The sequence below is a fragment of the Bacillus rossius genome, chromosome 10 (assembly GCF_032445375.1).
Source record: "Bacillus rossius redtenbacheri isolate Brsri chromosome 10, Brsri_v3, whole genome shotgun sequence".
Lineage (NCBI taxonomy): Eukaryota > Metazoa > Arthropoda > Insecta > Phasmatodea > Bacillidae > Bacillus > Bacillus rossius.
Genome location: NC_086337.1, coordinates 55,618,966 through 55,630,983, shown reverse-complemented (window position 1 = coordinate 55,630,983; position 12,018 = coordinate 55,618,966). Strand labels below are relative to the sequence as shown.

Here is a 12,018-nt window from a genome sequence, read left to right as displayed (position 1 = left end):
GTTGAAAAGCCTACCACATTTTAATGATGAAACAACATGTATTAACTAAACCAAGTTTATACTGTTTTTAAATAACAGTCATACTCTTTAAAACTGGTTAATATAGCCTTATTGTGGTTTTATTTATAATCATAGTAATTCTGGGGTTTTTCCTATTTTTTATATTTTAAGCATACCAGCACAAACCTTGTACAATTTTGAAGTGACAACATGCGACGTATTATAGGTTGAAAGAGATAGAACCGTTCTGCATGTTAAGCCAATTTGACTTATTTTTGTGTAAAAGGTAATAAACACTGTTTAATCAATTGTTGTCCTTTGTGATTTTTGATCTTAGTCTTTGTTGGTTTTTTTAACATAATATATACACACAGAAATATATAGCTAGACCTCTTGTTTGCTTTTTATTTCTTAATTTTAAAATTTATTTGTAATGTTCATGTCTAAACAACTATTGTGAATTTAGGGTTCACATGCTTGATTTAGTCACAGTCTAGTTTAATTTCACTAAATTTTCACTTACCCAGTGGCTTTTAAATATCGTTACTGTTGTAGCATGTGTAATTTGCTATATGTTTTTGTCATACTATGGAAACATTGTAAATTAAATTCCGGCAAAATACTGCTTGTAACATGTGGAAAGTAGTGCAAGCACAGTTAGTAGAACCAGTGTTTTATTTATTTTGATCTCTTTTTTTTAAAAGGGTCTTTCAGTGATCTTGATGGCTAAGATCACGCTCGTGTGTTGAGGGTTTTGGATAAAGTCTCAACATCCTGAAGTAACTCTAATTATGAGAACCTAGTTGGTTTCCAAGAGGTTTGAGCCCACTATAATATCATAACTTATCTTGGTTTTCAACTTGAGCCACCCTCACCAGTATTTCTCTGTTCATTGAAGCAGGCATCTTTTCTTCAGGCTTGAGAAATAAACTGAGAACAGGTTTGTGGAGCTCTAAATATACTGCCAGGTTTTTTTTCCCCCATGAGAGACCACTTCCTATCCTATTAGCTCAGGTGTCAGCAGAAAGCAAGCTGACAAGAGTTTAACTCCAAATGACCAACACAGACAATGAGAAGAGGCCAAACATAGATGGCTGATACAGTAGCTAATGGCAGGCCAGCCTTCCTCAAACTAGCTGACACCTGAGCCAATAGGAAGAGTGCTATCTTGACTGGCCACATGGCAGAAGACCCCTGGAAAGTAAGTATAGAGCTCTAAAACCTGTGTTTGCTGCAATGCAGAAAGGTCTGTACAATTTACAACTTCGGTGCAGCTCAGTTTCGAAAGCCAAGTTAGATTATTAGACAATGGGTGTGAATACCTTCGATCCACTATAATCTAGCGAAGTTCATCATCGTTAAGCCTCCATGCATAATCGTCTAACATTAAACTTTAAGAAATCAATCAAAATATTTTTTATCCATATAAAATATCTGCATATTACATTTCATAAGAAAACCCCAGCATTTTGCAAGTTGCATTATTCTTGTGATAATCCATGCTGGAGTACCTGTGTGCATTACATACACTGTCTTCAGCCCGACAGCTAGCCTGATCCTAGTGTGTAGAAGTGAGACCTCTATTAGCATGGTGTGCTAGCTGTCCAACTCAAGACTGACACACACACTGACATAGCACACGAAATAGCGTAGCCAGGTCTTTTCCTCTCGTAGGCCACAGTTCATATCTGGTTGATGATCAAATGCACTAATCAGTATCACGTGAGAGCAACAATAATCTTTATACAACATATTTATATTTGACTAGATAATGTCCAGCATGTGCTGCAATGCCTTTTTTTTGTAATTTGTTTGAAGAGTTACACATATACAAATCATCTCTCTCTCTCTCTCTCTCTCTCTCTCTCTCTCTCTCTCTACATATATACATACATATGTGTGTGTGTGTGTGTGTTACTTTAGCAATGAAAATATTAAAAATCTATGTTTTTACCTATGTATATTTTTATCTATCTTTTAACCTGTCACAGGCGCGTATTCAAATGCAATCGGTGGAGAACTTTCTGAGCTTTAAGATTTTTAACAAAAGACGAACATTTACATTTTTATTTAAATATGTAGCTTGCAGAACCTACGGTACATCTTGCCATGTAATATACAAGTAAGTGTTCACAACATGTGGCCTCGACACACAACGTGCCTGGCTGGACATCCCTGCTTCCCAACTCACGTGAAGCACCACACAGCTGCATCCAATCGGCCTGACATCAAAGACCTACTTCGTTTTTGAGATCAGGCTTTGCTGGAAGAACTGCCCGTCATTTTTCGTGGCCAATTTGTTGATCCGTGAGTGTTCCTGCTTTGACACAATTTCCTCCAATATTTCTCCGTCACCCTTCACCAACCTGAAACAAACACAGATGTAACCACAATACAAGATGATTTTTTGATATGATCATTCTATCACTCTCATGGCCTGTCCACTGAACAAACATGCAACATTACTGTTCATGGAAGGAAATCCAGTACCTACTCACTTCTAGCACATAGATAATAGAACATGCTCTTTTGTACACAATCTTGATCTGAAACAATGTTAACATGATGGACAAAAAACTTACTTCATTCAAACATTATTTTGTATCAATTATTGTAAAAGAGTTATTAACATACTTTAAAAATGTGGCTCAAAATCAATTACAGTTTTTCTACACTTAATAAAATACTACAGTAACACCCCATTGTTATGACCCCATGGTTCCCGGAAGTAGAATTGAAATTGGAAAAGGGTGGGGGTGTTTGGTGAACTTTTTGTCTCCCCCCAAAATCTTTGTTGAAAAACAAAATTTTGTTTTATATTTGGGTACTCTTCTTACTATTGCTGCTACCAGATACAGACAAGATTGATCGCTGTGATCGTGAGATGCATCCTTACCCAAGAGAGTTTAGCCAGGACTGCCTTCCCCAGTAGAAGAGTCTGGACATCAAGAATGAGAATATCATACAAAATACTGTTTCCAGAGAGATTGGTTTTGGTGCCACTTTGTCTCAAAAAGATGAAAGAGCTTGACTCCCTGAAATTTAAGACTGACTGAAGGAAATCTTTATTTGCGAAACTTGATGAAAATAGTCCCCTGAGAAAGAATGTGTTGGAGTCAACTTACTTGTCTCCTTCAGTAATTATTAGACACTCTTAATTCAGGAACTTATCTTACACAATCAGTTGGCACCTGTTGATGGGAGAGATTATTCTTAGAACGGTGAACATGCTGAGGTGTTGAAAGTTGCAAAATCTTTTAATTGGGAAAAAGAAAGCCTTGACAGCGGTAGAGAGTTTATCTTTCAACAAAGATTGGTTCATGACATCTTTTCACTTCCAGGTGAGTATTTTAATTTTAGACTAATGTTTTTTGGACTAGAATGAGAGTACAGTAAACTCCCGGTATACCGCGCCCCGATAGATCGCGGAATCGGGTATATCGCGGGTCAAACCATGTCCCCCAATCAGAAATTAATAATAATAATAATAACACAGTAGAACCTCGTTAATTCGTGATGGTCGGGACCGAGATAATCACGGATTACTGAATTTCACGGACTAGCGATTAAAGCCCGGAAGGTCTTGTCAAGCTTCTCAGATACCGGCGTGCAGCTGGGTTAAGGCCAAGGTCATGTGACGTAACATCTACCGAGGCTTACTGCGCCATGGCAGCAGATGGATAAAAAATAGTAAACTCTCATTATTCGTGTTAATTGGGACCCGCCGATGCCCGGCTAATTAAAATCCTGTAAAAAAAAAAAAGTAATAAACCCGGATAATCCGTTCACGGTAAAGACCGTCTTCGAATTAGTCTCGGCTTAAAAAAATACGGCACTGCCTAGCCATTAGTTCACGGTCATTTACAACAGCCGAAGAGAGAAAGATAAGATCGTGCTGAACTTGCACACATAAATTTTGGGTAGCCCCCCCCCCCCCCCCCCCCCCCCTCCCTCTCAATCTTCCCACTTCGTCCAGCCGAATACCAGCCAGACACGTCACTCGCCAGGCGCCTGCCGTGCGTTGGCGGGTGGAAACAAACAAAGGGAGACGGGAAGCAGAAGTCAAGACATCCCCCTCAAGTTTAAAGTGACAAATGTGACAGCTGAAAGGGGGACGACACAAAGGGTCGGTACAAACAGCGTTGCAGAGTTTGGCGGCCCATGCGAAGGCTTGCAGTGTTTGCCGGCCGCCGGCCCGCGTGACGTTAATTTTAAGCGCTGACAATTTTTACTTCTCTTTTTTTTCTGCACTTTTAAATCGTCCCGGATTATCCGATTCCCGAATTAGCGCGTCACGGATTAACGAGTTTCTACTGTAATAATAATGGAATAAATGATTGACAGCCGATTAGGATAATTTTGCGTTGTAACTCACAAACTAAGCATCGGGCAGAAAAAAGCCTAGGCGTAGAAAATGTCCGCAGTGAAATTCTAAACAAGATATCTCCGTACATTATTCCTCTATCTTGTAGTGTTTTCAAATTATGATCCAATCCAGACCAGTGTTATTTTCTGAAACATTAGTTCTTAACATTTTTTTTAACCCACAAATAAAGCATCGGACAGGGGACCCGATAAAGCCTACCGTCCAGCGACATTATCCAGCGTGACTCGGCTGGGGATTGAGTTTGGATAGGTTTGGTTGACGGCAAGCGCTTGGAGGGGAGAGGCGAGCCGAGAATATGCGACCAAGACACCCGGGTAGAGCGGTAGACGGGAGGAGTGGAATATAAGCGCCAGTGATGAGAGGGGCGATTAAGCCGAAAGGGGGGAAGTCTGGTGACCTTGAGTAGTTCACTCATTTCCGTCTGCACACTTCTCGTGGTCACGTGTGTTGACAAGCGGAGACATATAAATGTTTTGTTACAACTTGAACCTACAGACGTAATATTATTCGTTGTATTATACACGTTCATCTTTTTACTTTGGTATAATGTTTTAACATTAAATAATAAAGTAAATCAGCTAGCGTAATTTTAATCTTTGCCGAGGAATTCCCAGTGGTCCAATATTTACGTGAACCATACTGTACCACTTTTGCCGTGAGGTAGTAAACAAGCCCCGGATATGTTTATGTGTAGCGGCCTCCCGACCTTTAACCAGAGGCTGGGGAATATAACACTTGCCGATCCGAGCCACACACACTCAGCAACTCGACAAAGCGTTTGATGGAATAAGTAAAGACAACGTTTAACAGACTTTTTAATACGGCGCCACTGATTGCGCTAAAATTATTTTGGCGCAATTTTTGTATCCCACATGTGACCATTTATAATTTACTGTAAGCATGGATAACAAAGTTTAACCACTTTACACGATAGACGATTCTTTATTTTATATTGTACGAATGCTAGAATAGTTTTTCACGTATCTGCTGCATACTTCTGCAAAAGACACGCTATTTGTAAGTACGTAAATCTAGAATTTTTATTTTGTCAATCAAACTCGGTACTTTGCGATTCATATTCGGTTTGAAGTATTACTATGGCCTTTCTATTTAGAAGACTTTGACCACAAAATCGTGTGTAACCGCACACACTGCACTTACTTTGTTACGGACGCTCAGACGAAGCAGATACTGTGGCTGACACCACGAGACTGGCAGCAGCTTGTGTGCCGCACGTGTGTATGGCGGCGTGTGGCGCGCTCGTAGGCCGTGCGACAAACTGTGCGCGGCATGCGGAAAAATAAAAAATAAAATTCAACATTTAATATTTATATTTACAATTTATTATTTTTATTTTTTCACCCGCGTTTAGTGAAAACTGCGGATGCAAAGTCCGCACAAAGGCGGGCCGTCTATACTGTGCGTGCTTGCCGACCTATTAGAACACAGGCGGTGTTTTATGCCTTTTGACCTTGGTCACATCGAAACATCGCGGTTATGCAACAACGCGGGTAAAAGTTATGTCCCCCGACAACCGCGTTAAATAGGGAGTGTACTGTATTTACAACTTAGATTGTGTAATATTGCAGTACCATTAATATATTTTACACAACTATTTTGTGTATTGATGATCCATTTGGTTTTACAGAGGGCATTTCTTCTGTCACTCATTAAAAAAAAAATTGGCATTTTGTATGTTCAATGCAATACAAGGAGCAGCACACAAAATTAAGTTACTCAAACTAAAAAAAAAAAAAAAAAAAAAAAAAAAAAAAAAAAAAATGCTCTAAGAAAAAAAGGAGAATTATTATAAATAGAAATGGAATTGAAAAAAAATTCAATAAAAGTATATAAACTGTTTTTAATGCCAGTAATTAACCTAATGTAGAATATTTAATGCACAATACTTATAATTTCAGGCCGTGAAGATCTTTTTAAAGGTACCCAAAAGTCACCAAAAAGTCACTGAATTTTGCTGTTGGAACCTGGTAAACACCCTGATACTGCATTTAATGGGATACATTTGACTTAGAATGATTTGCTAACAGCCATAATACAATTTGTTGTGTTAATGTTGTCCTGTTTGTGTGACCCTACACTAACTTTGTCATGTTGAAACGATGTACGACATATACCTCGTTTAGGGTAAAATTTCAATCCGGATTGAACCTGGAGTGGAGTGAACTCGGAGTGAATGTGTAACGAACATAGACTGACGAAATGTGTTTATGGTAAATATCACAATCCAGATTGAAATGTAAACAAGATCGAAGTTGGAGTCAACATGGACTGAAAATGTTGTGGTGCGATCATTGCGTCCAACAATAACCTACTTCCATCTCTGTCCACACATTTCTCTGCTCTTTTTTTTTTTTTTTGCCATTTTTACAAATTATGCCTGTAATGCAATGAGACCAATAACGAACAATGCAATATGGCGACGGCTTGCTCGTGCGTGTTTTCTTTTCACTCCAGTCCGTGTTTAAAGTAAAATCTCAATCCGGATTCTTCAGTCCAGTCCACCTCAACAAGTGGAGTGGATTATCTCACTTCACTCCAACTTCGGTCCACAACAAAGTGTTCAATCCGGATTGAAATTTTACTCTAAACGAGGTAATATAATAAGATTTGTACTGTTTTGTTGGTTGTGGCATTGTGACTCCAACTTTAACGCTGAAATTCAAAGCTAACTGTGCCGTCCGCCGCGGTCTCGTGTTCGAGGTCGGGCGCAAGTCCTAGCGGGGTGGCTGGCTTTCTTAGAGATTTCTGTTCCGGGGGGGGGGGGGGGGGGGGGGGGCGCCAGGCTAGCTCGGTGTCTAACCGTGTGATGGTCGTGGGTTCGTTGCCCCAGCGTGGCCCGCTAGAACCGTCGGCGGTGATGGAATATGTTTCCTGATTAGGTTGGATTGTTTAGGTTAATTTACATACACTGTTCTGGTTGTTCTACGGGTCGCACGTCGCGCACGGGAGGTGCGGGGTGGACTTTTATTGCTCACGATTTACACTGGTTCATTACATTGGGCGCGTGGTCTACTCGGCGGTACATGACTGCCAGTGAGGCGTCGGAACACGTAGAAGTTTTGGTTACACTATTATTACAATTACACTTGACAAAACGGCACCCTGTGGTGCTCTTACGTACACGATTACACTCCACACGTTATCTGAGAGGGACACCTGCGTGCCTCTACGTGTGTTTACTTATTAAGCCCTCACGCCAGTCGCAGTTGAGGGAGTGTGTTCGATTAGAGTCGGCTAATCCCGTAACGGTAAATTGCGACGCGCGGGCCCACCTGTGTGGACCGCGGCTCGCTACTAAATTAAAAACACGTCTACGATTGGATGTAGCCTGTGCCTGTGCACTGGGCGATTAATTAAAGTTCTGGGGTGGCGGGAGACGGCCCGTACCGTATACTGCACGGCCCCACGTAATCCTTTGTGAGGGGCGTGTTGTGTTAAATTGACGCGGCTGGGTTAGGCCCTACACCGGAAAAGGACCGGGCGCACACGGGGAGTATTTAAAAAAAAGGTTTCCGTTGTGACTATAATTACCAGATGGACGTTCGGTGAACACAAAGAAATGATGGCTCCCCGTGGGACGTGCGTCCGTCCCGGTCCGCGAGTCGCGCTGTACTGGCGTCTGGCTCTGGCGCGAGGGGAGGGGTGAGCTCCCTGTCGCGCCAGTGTTTCTAAAGTTCCGTTATTCGTAAAAAATTACATTAATAATAAAAAGCAAGTGGCTCTAAATTCATACAATAAAACTTAATGATGCTCACTTGACTCAGGTGGGCCATGGCTAGGGGTGCTTTCCGTTAGCGGAGCCGAGAACTGGCGGGTGCAGGTCGGGCTTTGGGGTGGCCTTCGGCCGTACGATGTCAACTGCAACCGTGTTCGCTACCATTGGTATGAATAATTGTAATTATCAACTAAAATATTGCTAGTATTGCATACCTTGTCCGGCCGGTTTCTTCGTCGACCACCCTCCTAACGATGCTCTGTCGCCTGTCCCATTCCTCTTTCGTCATGGGAGCCATGGCCTTCGCTCTATCGTTTAGCAGTCTATCGTTCAAACTGTCATCGTCCTCGGCACTGCCAGTTTCCTTGCTTGTGTTTCCCTTAATTTTCTGCTTCTTCTCCTTGTTCTGTTTTTTGTGCTTTACCTTGTGTTTGTGTTTGCGCTTAGCCAATTTCTTGTTGTCATCCAGCTTAGATTTCTTCCCTTCATGTTCATCTTCTAACGTATCACGTTCACGTGACTTATGACTGTGGCTCCTTTTGCCCATCTAGTCACTCGCCCACTTAAACATTTTACTAAATAAAATTCATTTAAATTAACAGCTATCTAACTAAAAGCCACCGGTACTCTATCAAAGTCTTATTCAAAGAGTAAATTACAAACGTTGTTGATAAACAATTCACATAGTAAATGGTGGGAAGCAACGAGCATACAATCGGGAAGTTATGGTCGCTTTCCCCCCTTGCGCTTTCCCTTTTGCACTATTTTCCGTAAATACATTACTAATTTGTATATTTATCCGACAAATTACTATTTTAAATTGATAACTTATAAGTATATATATTGAAAAAATCAACTTTATTAATTAAAAGATATATAATTTTAAAAAAATAATAAATCAGAAAATCAATTTTTTTTGGTGAATATAAATTTAAGTTTCTGTAAAATGAGTGAATTGGAAAATATATATTTTTTTGACATTTTATGTACCACAATATACAGCTTATGCTGAAGAACCAAAAAATTTATAAATAAAAAAAACATAAATGCTTTCTTTTAGGCACAGAGAGAAAGGAATAATAATTATTATTATGAAATTATTAGTTTGTGGTCAGGAGAATTAATCTTATGAACAGTAGCAGGTACTGAAAGATGGGCAATCACTGTGCCTACCACTACCTCAAGTCCTAAGTGCTGTGAATGGAAATAGGCTCGTGCTACAATTAGCTTGTTTACATGGTGAAACCAACACATGTAAGAAAAAATTTTGAATCAATGTAACTTCCAGAAATTAGAAATAAGATAAATCGAGAACTTCAATGACTTCTCTGGGACTTATGCCTGCACCTAGCTGTGGTAAGGAATGAAATGGCTGGTAGAAACATGCAGGGTATATATTGCCCAACCAGGGACAGCCAGTAAAAAAACCAAACCCTCTTAAAAATTAATTCTGCCAGGATCTCCATGAAAAAAGCAGACACATACTTTTATTTTAAGATATTTACATAATTCTGTTTGTTATAGTTATGGAGCAATGAGTCTTATGTCAATTATATCCATGTCATCAGCAAGAAATCTCTGAAAGTGTACTGTGTCACTGACAGAGAAAGGATCTGGGTTTCCTTATAATGCCCAAGACAGTACAATTTCAAATTATAACAAAGTATTGACATCGACCCAAGTGCCTCCCTGGCTCCTTCAGGCCGTTATGCCTCGCCAGCGCCATCTCTTGCATGTTAGTGCGACGCAAGTGTAGGTGACGTGCGACGTTTTTGTTTGTTTACAGGATTTGACATCTATTTTTATTATATATGTTTTGTTTTAAATTTATTGTAAGTATTTTGTTTTAACTTTATTTTAAATATTTCTCCATTTGAAGTTTTATGTATTATATGCTTTTATTTGTTCACCGGGTGCCAAGGCCCGTGGCTTCCACCTGTGTCCAATCAGCGCGTTCCGCGGGCTCGCGGAGAGGGGAGAGACGCGGGCGCTCGGGCGCGCCAGGCGCAGGAGGGAGTCAGTCGTCAGCCAGACGCGAGCGACAGCGGTCACGGAAGTGGGCCGCTCCGCGCTAGAGTGAAGGCAGTCGTGGACCTGGCACGCGAGGCGACGGATGTGTTCGTGACGTCGCTTCGGGACGGTGAGATTGAGCGGGCGCAGTATTTGCAGTGCGGAAGTGTTTTCAGCCTTGCAGTCGAGTTTGTTACTTTGTCATTCAGTCGCGTGCTCTTATCTTGTCATTTTGTCTTACATGTGTTCTTCTCCTATATATAGTTTTTGCGAGTCGCGGTTTATTTTGCAAACTGGACATTCGCAGTCGTATGTTCTGTGCTTTTTACATTTCTCCCCGGTCATTGTGGTGTACAGTCGGACAGACATCCTATTGCGCGCGAGCCATAGAGAATTCTATTCCTTACAGTGTGGGTAATACTCGTCACGGGCGGGACATCCTGTATTTTCATTTCCATATTAGTGCGCGGAACCAGGCTTCGTCCCATATAGAAATAGTCACAGGCGGAAATGCGGCAGCCCCATGTAAAGTGTTCATCGTCTTGAGTATAAAGGACCAGCAAACATTTGACGCCGTCCCCGCTACCTCTGAGTATTTAGACGTGATTTTGTTCAGTTCGTGATCTCAGGGAAGGTTCGGCCTTGTGGCTAGAGGTAGGGGTCAACGCAGTAGGGCCCCCCGAGCTGTTGAGGCCACTCGGGACGCCTGAATAATAACACAAAACCTCTTCAGATAGTTGGTGAATTTAATACAGCACAGCCCAATTCATGGTGCTGCCCGTTCTGGCCGTAACGGTTTGCCCGACGCGACTAGTCACACGCGCAGCTCACTTCCTCAGTGGCGGCTCACGATTCTTATGCGCGTGAGGGGCAGACTCGTATACGTGACGCGAAAGTTACAAAAGACACTCTGACATGGCACACGATATTTTGAAGCACAATACACTACACTAATACCTAGCTCTGGATAAACTGGGCTAGCAACACGTAGGCCCGTGTCTCCGGCGACTCTACGTGGTGACTAGGTGTGTCCCAGGGACTGAATCGTTATTAAGTTTGCCGTCGTCCGGGGTCTCGGGCTCGAGTCCCGGTGTGGCTCCTAGTGGGAAAAGGCGGTTCTTGCTACGTATTGTCCGGGTGGGCGCCAGACTAGCTCGGTTCTAGTCGTGAGTTTGGGGGTCGTGGATGTATGTGCCCCTGCGTGGCCCACTAGGGCCGGCGGCGGTGTTGCGTGAGATGATTTTAAATAAGAGGCGTGGAGTTGAGGTGGTGGTGTCGTACCTTTTATTCATAGGAACGAGTCGTACACAATACAACACTCTACAGAGGTCCCCGGGGGGGGGGGTTTACTCGTTATTCCGTGGCGCCGTATGGTTTGTGTTCCGCGTTACGTGGCCTCGGACGCTGTTACGTCTCATACGTCTCACTGGTTACACAGGTAACGTAATTTCGTAACACAAAGGCGGGACACAAAATACACTGAATTAAGGGGGTGCGCACAAGTTACGTTGCACTCGTTACTCGGGTAACGTAAGTTAGCAATACAAAGTACGGGACACAAAAATACACTGAATTAAGGGGGCGCGCACAAATTACGTGGCACTCGTTACTCGGGTAACGTAAGTTAGCAATACAAAATACGGGATACAAAAATACACTGAATTAAGGGGGTGGACGATTGGAGACGGCCAATCCCGTATGCAAATGTCTCGGCGCGGGTGTTGTGCCCACTGTGGTAAAACACGCACCGCAATTAAGTTTGTCCAAGTTCCCTTGCGGGTTTGTGGTCAGCGCCGTGCGCGTGACCTTAAATAAAGTTCTGTAAGTTGCGGGAGGCGGCCCGTGCCGTATACTGAAGAGCAGCCCCGCTGACCAAGTGTGGTGC

The 12,018-nt window shown here is 42.2% G+C and overlaps 1 protein-coding gene across 1 annotated transcript; it reads right to left on the bottom strand.

The window, feature by feature from the left end:
• Nucleotides 1-2,053: 2,053 nt before the first annotated feature.
• On the bottom strand, nt 2,054-8,828 carry LOC134536210 (ADP-ribosylation factor-like protein 6-interacting protein 4). Its single transcript, XM_063375869.1, has 2 exons — nt 8,339-8,828; nt 2,054-2,366 (listed from the first exon to the last, which is right to left on the bottom strand). Exons 1-2 carry the CDS (start codon nt 8,668-8,670, stop codon nt 2,237-2,239), a joined length of 462 nt encoding a protein of 153 aa, XP_063231939.1. The 5' UTR covers nt 8,671-8,828; the 3' UTR covers nt 2,054-2,236.
• Between the last annotated feature and the right edge of the window lie 3,190 nt (nt 8,829-12,018).

Bases quoted from the DNA above. Each gene is read 5' to 3' on its own strand.
- LOC134536210 (XM_063375869.1), bottom strand. From the start codon at position 8,670: ATGGGCAAAAGGAGCCACAGTCATAAGTCACGTGAACGTGATACGTTA. The intron at 2,367-8,338 runs GTATGCAATACT...TGTTTGTTTCAG, and splicing joins GAAGAAACCGGCCGGACAAG to GTTGGTGAAGGGTGACGGAG.